Below are 11,520 nucleotides of genomic sequence, written 5' to 3'. Positions count from 1 at the left end.
GTGGGCCGCCGGCCCTTTCGGCGTTCCCCAAACGCAGAGACGCTTCTTCGCCTCCACCGCCGCCTCCCCCCGCCGTGGCGCCGCTCCGCCTCGTCCACTGCCGCCGCCGCCGCCGCATCGATTGACCCCCCGGACCACGCGGTAACTGGGACTCGTTTCCATCTCCCCTCCTTCTCGCTTACTCTTCGTTTGTTCCGCTGTTACTCGCTTCCCCATCAGTTGCCCACTAGCCCTACTGCACTTTCTATAGTCGACCGTTGGAATTTCTTCCTCTGATTGTGCTGTCTGGTTAACAAGTGTTGGTTGGGTTCTGCTCCGGGAAGGCTTTGTAAGCTCCTTCAGCGCGAACAGATCAAGTCTATAGCTGCGCATGCGTTGGATTGGACTCTTCCATTCTTCATCAAGTGCCTAGCTGAATAACGGGCGTTTGTGGATTGCGCGACCCGTATCAGATTTTTTTTAACAAAGGAGACCCGTATCAATCAATTGATAAAAAATGAATATGGAACCTTGTACTGATTCTGTAACCTGTCATTGGAGCTGTTGTTATCCCTCCTCTTTTGGTCCTTTCTGTATCAATCCTGCCGTGTTCATCTTAAGCTTCTTGCTATATGCCGTGATGACTTGTGGTGCTGGATTCTGTGGCATTAGTTGATAAGCTCTAGTTGCCACTTGCCACTGCACCTGGATCAATTGACTATGTGATTTTTTTCAGATATGTTAGCTGCAATCCCGTGCTTCTGCTCTTGTTTGTAACATTTCTTCATATATCTCAGGCAGTAATTGGGTGTTGTAACAGTTCTTCTTATATCTCCGGCAGTAACCAGGGTGTTGCATATATGGGAACTCTAAGTATACGCCACTCCTTATGTGTTTCAGAATATGTTACCCTATGTGTCCTCCCAAAACCCATATGTCTTAGAATATATTGAAACCTTGTACAGAGGCATATCCTGAAGAATTGAATGTATCCATATCCCTTGCCAAAAAAAAAGGAGAAGGTGTTGCTGTTGCCTGACGTCTATCTTACATGTGCTATTTGTGTTCTGAATAACTTTATACAGTTTCGGAATGGCACTGAAGACTCAATATATCCTGAAGAATTGAATATGTGTTCCTATTGTGTGACTGTCCTACATGTCTGTTCCTGGAATTCTGGCTAACATTTATACATACAGTTTCAGAATGGCCGCTGAAGACTCAAAAGATATCCTGAAGAATGTAGACTGGAAGACCATGGGTGGCGCAGTGACAACTGAATCTAGCAAACCAATTGTTAAGAAGCGTCTCCCAAAGAAAATCAGACAAGTCCCTGACTGCTATTTTCTCCCTCGTCGGTCTTGGCCTTCTGCACTGGCAATCTACGGTGGTGTATGTGCTGCTGGCGTTGGTGCAGGGATGCTTCTTGAGGTTTGGATAAACAAAAAGATCAAAGGTATATTCCTTCATTTCATAGCAGGAGCAAAATCAAACGCCCACTTGATTTTCGTACCTTGGGACTGTATCTGGGAAAATTAAGATTATGACTTGTTCTCTTCTATTACTGTATTATGAGTTGTACTGCAGAAACCATGGATTAGGATTGCATACTTGCTTATGTACTCATGATATTCCATGCATCTTCTCACTCTTGTTCATGGCTGCATCCAGAGGACAGTGGCATTATCTGGGAGATGGATAAATGATGCACAGGATGCTTTATTGTGGTAAAACTTGCCTTGTCATTATGGACACAGCTTGCTCTGAAGATTTCTGACGGAAATTGACACAGCCTTGTTTTTGTATCGGGATCTATTATGCATGATGGCAGAATGATGTTCCAAACCTTTGAGCCTCATTAGTCAAATAAACTCAAATTATCCTAACAGTATATGAAACTGCTGTTCTGGTGGGCACATCGCCTATGCACTGGTAAGCATTATTTTGAACATTTCTTGTTTGTGTTTGTCTGATGGTTCAATGGCTTGCTGTGGTTATATTTGGTGAATAATGTCATTTTCTGTTGTGTCGATGACTTTTGAGGGATGACAGTATATCAAAATATCATGCATTCACCTTTATATAAGAAGAAACTTTACTGATTATGTTGGCAAACACAGGGTTAATGCGCTGTCTCTGAGAAGCATAATGGACCTTTTTTCTACATCTTCTATAAGATATTGGATCACTCCAAGTTGAGATATAACCTTAAAATCAGATGCAGATAACCTTGATGTATGCTCGACATTCGCTTACCCATAAAGAATTCCCATCATTATCCCTTTACCCAGATTATTACGAGTAACTTGTGTGAGTTCCCTCCATTATTTTGCTGATATTATACATTTAGACTTTAGGTCTCCCTTTTTACTTTAGAAAAACAAAATTATGTGGTTAACATTACTTCTATCATTTTGCTTGCTGTTGATATATGCTGTCTTCTTACAATTTTTGTTTGTCCTAACTATTGGTTGATGTTCCAGCACTATTAAGCTTTGTTTTCCGTATGATCTAGGTCCTCTTTCGCGTGCACACACATGCTTTTAAGCATAGTCTTCGCATCAGAGCCTTGTAAAGCCACACTCACCAGAAACATGGCTGCAATTTTTCCAACCCAATATAGTATGAACGACAAGACATTAATCTCGTCTGTCATGTCCATCCACGCATGCTGGGAAGCCCGGGCGCAGGGGCAATTAAACTAATCCAGGGGCCATTAATGTTGCAACCAGATTTGATTAGCGCAGTTAATGCAGGGATTGACTGGCCTAAACCTGCCACTACTACTACTTCCACCATTAAACTAATCCGTCCATTCTCTTGGATCTTCAGCTCTGCAAAGGAATGTATCAGCAGTTAATGCTGGCTGCTGACTTCGCCTCCCACTCCCCGTGCACTCTTATTTTTCTAGACTTGACAAGGGAGGGGGAGAACAAAACCGCGCAGTCGTGCGTGCACTCTTCTTGGCCCCTTGTCAACGGATTATCTGAGCCTCATTAATCAACAGCTACCCAAGATCTAATTGATTGGTTAATTCACTCCATCATTCCATCTTTTTTGTGTTTTTATTTATGCGCCTATAAGATTTTGGTAAGATCTTTGATGAGAGCTGAGAAGAATCAAGCTGTCAAATTTTGCAGTGGAGTTGAATGTTATCTCTACATTAAACATGTTTTGATAGGGGATGTGTAGGAACTGAGATGGACAGATGGTGGATTGTGATGCAGAGAGATTATTGTAAGATACAATTTACATCTCATGTGGGAGTACTTTGTATCTGACTTGAGTGTCCAATCCATTGGTGCTGTGTTATGAGCGCTTCTTAGCCATACCCAACTCTATACAGCTCTTTGTTTTTTGCAGAGTTTTTTTCTTTTCTTTCAGTTTTGCCCTTCCTTGCTGCCTCCCAGGGCACCTTCTGTATGCAATGAAAATGGGCACCGTCTTGTGCCGGTTTCTTTTTTTTTTTAAAAAAAAAAAGCGGTGCATGTATACAAACTAGTCAAATTTTACCATTCGTTTAATTTGCGAAAACTGGTAGAAAAAACTAGTACTGATCTCGGTCATTTTCCATCTGCTATGGTCTTCATCTCTTTACCTTTTACAAGTTGCAGGGTCTTCTCAATCAGCCGGGTGCCCGGGCCCTTTTCACTTTATCGAAGAATCTGAGCATGTTTTGCTACACAAAGGCATAGGATCCTCTTCATTATTAACCAATATCATTTTACAAGATAACACCGAGACATGACTCGTAGTGGGGGTATTAGAATAATCCCGGTAGTTAATGATCTTGTTTGCTCTTGGCATATTCCTAAAGTCTAATCCTGTCTGTGAATCTTCTGTGTTGCTCATATAACTGCATTTACCTGTCGATCTGTTTCTCATTGGATGCCAAATACGTTTCGTCATCTGATCTGCACCGCACGCGCGCACGGAGCTGAGCACGTGCGGGTCATAAACTCATAACGCCTGGCTTCTGCAATGTACATGTCGCACGTGTGCAGGGCAGCACTAAATGAGGTCAAACTGCATGGATGAAGCCTGAACATCAATCGATCACCAGTCGACTGTGAACTTGTGAAGCCTTGTGATTCTGACTTCTACGCAGAACGTTAATATAGAGGCCAGTTTAATTGTAGCTTCTTGGGACCTGGACTGGATTTCGTTAAGGTCTCTTGCAAGTTGCAACGGAGTTTGTTCCACCTTTGAATTCAATGGGAATCGGACTGTTCATGTGAAGTTTTTATATTTTGTAAAATTACTATAAAATTTGTATGTTCTAATATAGGCCTTGAACTTGTGGATACTTTGATGAAGAGTAGTGGTTTGATGCTAATAGAGATCCTAGAGCAGCAAATGTGTTTTTCTGGTAGGATGTGGTTGCCATGAGAGTGAAATAATATTGTCTTCCCAAAGCTCAATTTGCTGTGGAATGTGGAGTTTTGTTGTGGTACCTCCAAATAATTATGAGTTATTTATTTAATTTGATCGGATGGTTAGAATTATTTGTTATTTCATAGGAGGTAATATGTGAAAATATATATTTATTCATTTTTTCTTTGGCAAAATAGGATAATTAAAGAAAATTTTAGATATAAAAATCTTCTTTCTAGATGTAATGGTGCATGTATGATCTATTTGATATGGTAAACCTTTTATTCTGCAATTTTGGATATGAAAAAATTTGATTAGTATAAAATGTTGTGACACCTAATTTAATTTGTATGTAACTTTTTGTCTCATGTACGTGACAGCTATATGTTGTTAGTTTGTAACATATTTTATTTTGCCAACGTCTTTTAGTTGTCGTGCACCATATTTTAATTTAGAAGGTCATATTAATAATTTATAGTTTTAAATTTTAATCAAGTTAACACGAGGCACATTTATAACTACATAATGTGTGTGTAACATATTTTAGATCACCGAAATTCAAGACTCAATTAATGTATTAGCTACCGATCAATATATACAATAACTTTTTTTTCCATATATATGTAATATGTAAATAGACCGGCGTGCATGAAAAAAAAATGAAAGCTTCTTGTACCTTGCGCTACTGCACATGGTGCGTTGTGCACCATGCACAAACGGAAAAAAAGTAAAGGCATGGCTCCTATGGTATGCTCCTGCGTAGAATCACGGCTGCCACTACTCCAGGCCTTGTTTAGTTCCAAACTTTTTTGAAAAATCGACACGGTAGTATTTTCGTTTGTATTTGACAAAAATTGTCCAATTATGGACTAACTAGGCTCAAAAGATTCGTCTCGTCAATTCCGACCAAACTGTGCAATTAGTTTTTATTTTCATCTATATTTAATACTTCATACATGCGTCTAAAGATTCGATGTGACGGAAAATCTGAAAAATTTTACAAATTTTTTTGGGAAGTAAACAAGGCCCGGATCGAGGGCCTTTGCCGAGGGCTCGAAACGCCCTGGTCTTTATCGAGGGCTCGAAACGCTCGGCAAAGAGGGCAATGCCGTCGGCAGAGGCTTTGCCGAACATAGCCATTGGCAAAGGACTGTCGGCAATTCAGTTATCGGCAACGACATCTTTGCCAAGAGCTGCAACCTAGCTCTTTGCATAATTAATTATTTAAATATGAAAAATAATTGTAAAAAAAATACAAAAATGTAACATTAGGTATCATATGTAGTATGTATATAGAAGAAAAAGTTTAGAGAGCATAGAATAAAAAAAGAAATTCTTTGTCGAGAGTCCTGGAAGAGCTCTCAGCAAAGGTGGCTTCACGTTGTGAGCATATTTTTTAACGGCGTTGTGGCTTTGCCGAGAGCTCTCCTTCACCGGCTCTCGGTAAAGATCTTTACGCCGAAAGCTTTGTTTTGCCGTAGATCTCCATGTTCAACTCTCGGCAAAGGTAAGCAAAGAGCCGAGCCCTCAGCAAAGGTGGCTTCTCGAGTAGTGTGCAAAGGGAATTACGGGATTTTGGCTGATTTTTTTATTATTTTCTTTGGTTATTTGTTTATTTAATTAATTTATAAAATCTAATAAATCAAAGGTTTAGATTGTTTTGAACTATTACTTTTTTACGCTACTGTTTATACTCTACTGTTTGCCCTATAAATTAAAAATGAGAAAGAAGAAGAAAACACAATCACTATGCTGCTAAGGTGCTGCACGAACTAATTAAGCTCGATTTGTTGTTTAAAAAAACTGGAACTGTCCGACTATTATAAAGCCGCCCAAAGCCGCGAGGAGATCTCCTCATCCTGTCTTTCTTCAATCAATCAACTCCGTTAGTTACCTCGACAAGCGTCTTCAACGCCATGCAGCCGAGCGGCCGTGAGATGGCCGGCGGCGAGGGCGGGGGCGGGCCGCAGCAGCAGGCCGACGACTTCTTCGACCAGATGCTGTCCACGCTGCCCTCCGCGTGGGCTGACCTGGGCGCCGGTGGCAAGTCGCCCTGGGAACTCACCCCGGGCACAGGCGCCGGAGCGGCGGCCGAGGACCCCGCCGCGCAGCAGAGCCACTTCGGCGACGAGTCGGCGCTGCTCGCGTCCCGCCTCCGGCAGCACCAGATCGGCGGCGGGGACGTCAAGTCCTCCGCCTCCCCGGTCATGCTGCAGCTCAGCGACCTGCACCGCCACGGCGGCCTCGGGGGCGAGGAGAGCCGGGGCAACGGGTTCTCCCCGCTGCCGCTGTTCTCGGACCGGTCGTCCGTGCCGGCGCGGGAGGAGATGGAGGGCGGCTTCAAGTCGCCCAACTCCGCCGTAAGAATTGTCGTCTTCTTGGGCTCAATTCTTCCTTCATTTCTCCTCACGTCGATCTTTTATTTCTTGACCTTCTTCTGGTTATTTCATTGACATGGATTCAATTCCTCTTGCGCGCGCATGTGCAGGGAGGTGATCATTCCTTGTTCAACGGTTTCGGGATGCACGGCGCGGCCGCCGGGCAGCCACAATTTGGCCAGGTAAGATCACCATCTATATATATATATATATATATATATATATATATATATATATGCCAAGAACAAGAACCCTTCTTTAATTTCATGCACCTATATATATGCTGTCGCAGAGTGGATCAATGTCGCCGCAGAGCATGGGAGGACCCGCGGCGAGCGGCGGCGCACCCCAAGCTGGCGGGGCAGCTTCATCGGCCGGCGGCGGCGGGGCGGCACCCCCGCGGCAGCAGCGGCAGCGTGCGAGGAGAGGGCAGGCCACTGACCCCCACAGCATAGCGGAACGTGTATGCCACCTTCTCCTTTCTCGTCTCAAAGCTGAATTAGAATTGTTGCCTTTTAACAAAAATCAACAAGCTCCATACCAAACACCGCATTGCAAAGCTTCAGTCTTAACATTCACTGAGACTTAATTCCACAACCTTGGAAATTATTAAGTACATGTTGAGGAGTTTTATGTCTTAAATTGACATACAGTTAAAACCACTCATCGTTCATTAACGACCAGAGAGTTTCAGCCAGCTAAATCATCCCCTACACATTGCTTGATCCGATCCTAGTATCCTACCACTTGCATTGTACGACGCATATATTTTTCTCAAACATTATTTATTTGCATTTTGCAATCCATTTCTCGCATGCAGCTTCGAAGGGAGAGGATCGCGGAGCGGATGAAATCGCTTCAGGAGCTGGTCCCGAACGCCAACAAGGTCGGCCCCCTCTAGCTCCTTAATTTCTCTCTCTCTCGTCTTCACCGTCGTCGTCATCGTCATGGCTGCTTTACCGCGCGCTTTATTAATCTGCGCCCTCTCGTCATTTCGCTCTCCGTCTTCGGCGGGCTGCGGAAAGCGCGAATCTTTCCCGACCCACGCGGACGCTCGCGTGCAGTGCGGCGATTGCCCGTTTACACCACCGCGACTGCGAGCGAGCCGGCAGCTGGTAGCTAGGTGAGGCTGAGAGCTAAGTCCAAATGACTGGCAGATTCGGCACATAATCTCAAGCGAACAAAACTTTGATTTCATCGATTGGAGTATTGGACATACTAGAATGTCTTAGCGCCACAGATTGCAGGGCTTCGATGGCGCTGTGCACAGTGCACTGTAGAAGTAATACTTACTGGTAGTAGCTTCATTGACTGCAGTAAATAAATGGGTTGCGGGTGAATTTCCATGCCTTGTTTTGCTCAATCTCTCCCCGAATTTCGGAAGGGGTGATCGATGGCAGCATGCCGATATCGATCGAGATCGATTGGCCTGGTGTGACGGCTTGTTTGTCAGTTGTCGCCGGATCGAATTGCCAAATTCTGATGCTGTTATTACTTATTACTGTTAGCGTGCAGTAATATGTTAGGAAGAAGAAATGTAGTGTGAGAATGTGAAATAATGTGTGGTGACCATTACTGAGGCTGAAACGGCGACGTGGGGGCGGTTGTGGTTTTGCAGACGGACAAGGCGTCGATGCTGGACGAGATCATCGACTACGTCAAGTTCCTGCAGCTACAAGTCAAGGTGATGCTCCTACTCCTGAACAACCTGTCTTTTGATCCCGGCTGTCCGCTATCCTCAGTGCCAGACTGCCAGTGCTGACTTCGCGCGCTGCAGGTTCTCAGCATGAGCCGACTGGGAGGAGCCGCCGGCATGGCGCCTCTGGTTGCAAGCATGGCTTCATCAGAGGTAACCAAACTAGCAGCATTTGACACTCGGTCACTCAGCAAAACAGATGTCTTAATTAGTCTTTACCATGAGCATAGGCGTTGGCTGATGGCTAATAATCTGTCAGTACTAAGTACAGTATACGTAGTAGTCTGAATTCTGAGAAGCTCATATATGCATGATCACGCGCACGTGCAGGGCAACAGCAATGGAAGCGGCGGCGGCAACAACAACAGCGGTGGAAAAGGCAGCGGCGGTGCTGCTAGTGCTACCACCACCACCAAGAGCGGCAGCGGCGAGAACGGCAACGGCAACGGCAGCGGCGGGGTGCGGGTGACGGAGCATCAGGTGGCGAAGATGATGGAGGAGGACATGGGCACGGCCATGCAGTACCTGCAGGGAAAGGGCCTGTGCCTGATGCCCATCTCGCTGGCGTCCGCCATCTCCTCCGCCACCTCGTCCGCGTCGCTCCTCTCCCGCCCGCCCGCCGTCGGCCGCCACGCAACAGCCGTCGCCGGCCAGATGCACGACGCCAACGGGGGCGCTGCCGCGGCAGCGACGGCGTCGCCCGCGTCGGCGGCTAACAGTGCCGGTGGAGGAGGAGGAGGCGACGACTCACGATCCGCCAGGGACGGTGGCGGGAAGCAGTGACGTACCTTAGTCAGGTTGCCAGCCTGCTTGCCTGCCTGAGCGACAACTGTATCAAAGAAAGGGTGTATCTAAAAAAATCATGGAGAGTGACGTAGCAGCATCCTGACAGCATGGCTATTGTATCATACTACATTCGTTTTAATTTTCTTCCGGTTTCTCTTGACAAAGGAAATCTCGGCCTATTTACATGGCTCTTTGTTTGGCTGCTGATGCTCATGCTGATTAGAGAAAAACATTATTGTATAGGTAAAAAATAGTGCCGATAAGTTTAAGCAACACTTATTATTATAGAGTTATTATATATATACACACCGTCCTTTGAGGCTTTGACCTTTTATACTTCGAGCATGTGCTGAGGAACATCGATCGTATATAATCTTTTCCTCTTAAGACGTACTCCTACGCGTCGTCAATGATTGAGGTGCCGATGATTACGCTGTCCAAGTGCAACAATGATGTGTCGATCTGGACGATGATGAAGCGATGTGCAGGCTACTACTGCTACTAATATATATAAGGTCAGGTCGTGCGTGCCACCGTCGTGGCGATGGCTGGCTGGAGAAACCGAAACAAAATGTGAATGTGAAGAAGAATATATAGGGCCTGCTGTTAATTGCGAACCGGTCCGAAGATTCGCATGGGTGCACGCACGTTTGTCAAGTAGTACACGTACGTGTAGTTGGCCTCTCCTAGCAACACTGCGCGTGCTTAAAAATTGAAGTGTCAGGGGACTCAGCTCAAGATGGTTTAATTAGGGCGTCCCCAATAAGGAGATTTGAGCCGGCTATTTGAATACCGAGGATCTAATCTAACGTGGAACTGTGAAAGAGAAGAGAGAGAAGACCCATCGGCGACACCAAATCGTGGGTCAATTTACTTCACGCGAGAAAACATAGAGGCGAGCAAATCAGCACCACCGCGACACAGCAGAGCAGCATCAAAGACGGAGCTCTGGTCACAGAGAGGGGAGCCGACAGGGTGGGTGCCATGGACGTGCGATGCGGTGGATGGTGCACGGTGGGCAATGCGCAACAGGAGCGTTTAAAGGTGAAGGGAATGGTGCTCGGGGCTAGCTTTAGGAGAACGACTAAGGCCTTGTTTAGTTTGTAAAAATTTTGGTTTTTGGCTACTATAGCACTTTTATTTTTATTTGACAAATATTGTCCAATCACGGAGTAATTAGGTTCAAAAGATTCATCTCACAAATTACGGGTAAACTGTACAATTAGTTTTTATTTTCGTCTATATTTAATACTTCATGCATGCGACTAAAAATTTTATGTGACAGAGAATCTTGAAAATAGACCTAATTCGATCGTTCCATTCTAGCCATGGCCTAGAGGTACGTATGGCCACACTTAGTCAAGCCACAATCCACTTTGCAACCAAATAGCCCGAAACTAGCTTTAGAAAGCATATTAGAAATTCGTCACCCAACCAAACACACACTATATTTTTTGAGAGATTTACTTGTATGGTCTAAATAAATGTCTCTTCTTTGTATGACTTTTTTTTAACTTCCTTCTATGGATCTCAAACGAATTTTCATTCCTTATATGGCATTCCGTCCGTTTTCAGCACTTAACGGTGTTAAGTGAAGGGTAAAAAGACCATAATGCCCTTGGCATGATTTTTTTCACAAAGTTTGGTTTGTTTACCGTATAAATAAAATTTTTGAGCACATACTGTACTATTCTATGATGTTGTCCAAATATTTACCATGATCCAAATATGTACTGTTATAATATCTAAATTGTCAATTTATTTGTTTACTATTACTCAAAATATACAAGAAACAAACCAAAATTTGCGAAAAAAATTTCACGCGGGTATTATGCTCTTTTTACCCTCCACTTAACACCGTTATATGCTGAAAACATACAGAATGCTATAGAAGGAATGGAAGTTTGTTTGAGAGCCATTGAGAAAAGTTCAAAAAAAAAGCCATACAAGAAAGAGGTATTTTTTTTAAGGCCATACAATTAAATCTCTTTTTTTTCCTTACAAAGGCTAACTGGTCACAGACTCTGTTATCGGCTTGAGTCGCTGGAAGATCCGGCCGCAACACAACAACAATCGCATCTCCGTGATCGTGGGCTCTCCACCCGAAACCGGTGGAAAATCTCGTCAGCCTCAGCCAGACAGCCTTCTGGCTTCTGGAAGAAAAGGAGCTGGCAGGCCTCGCCTTCTCAGAGCCCAGGCGCTGTGAACCCATCAAAGTCACGTGCGCCGACTTCGCTTCCGCCGTGACCCGGCCCGGCCCACTACGCCCCACTACAAGGAACGCCGGTTCCGTTCACCACCTCCGCG

General features: G+C 44.8%; 2 protein-coding genes across 2 annotated transcripts; both read left to right on the top strand.

Moving 5' to 3' along the window:
• Window positions 1–1,960, top strand: LOC8065415. The gene is made up of 3 exons (XM_002437923.2): window positions 1–141; window positions 1,179–1,435; window positions 1,651–1,960. The coding sequence occupies exons 2-3, from the start codon at window positions 1,186–1,188 to the stop codon at window positions 1,683–1,685; spliced, it is 285 nt and encodes a 94-aa protein (XP_002437968.1). The 5' UTR covers window positions 1–141; window positions 1,179–1,185; the 3' UTR covers window positions 1,686–1,960.
• On the top strand, window positions 5,989–9,547 carry LOC8065414 (transcription factor bHLH66). The gene is made up of 7 exons (XM_002437922.2): window positions 5,989–6,713; window positions 6,842–6,913; window positions 7,024–7,194; window positions 7,552–7,617; window positions 8,350–8,415; window positions 8,509–8,580; window positions 8,758–9,547. The coding sequence occupies exons 1-7, from the start codon at window positions 6,270–6,272 to the stop codon at window positions 9,208–9,210; spliced, it is 1,344 nt and encodes a 447-aa protein (XP_002437967.1). The 5' UTR covers window positions 5,989–6,269; the 3' UTR covers window positions 9,211–9,547.

Source organism: Sorghum bicolor, chromosome 10, assembly GCF_000003195.3.
Source record: "Sorghum bicolor cultivar BTx623 chromosome 10, Sorghum_bicolor_NCBIv3, whole genome shotgun sequence".
Classification (NCBI taxonomy): domain Eukaryota; kingdom Viridiplantae; phylum Streptophyta; class Magnoliopsida; order Poales; family Poaceae; genus Sorghum; species Sorghum bicolor.
This window is presented reverse-complemented; position numbering and strand designations above follow the sequence as displayed.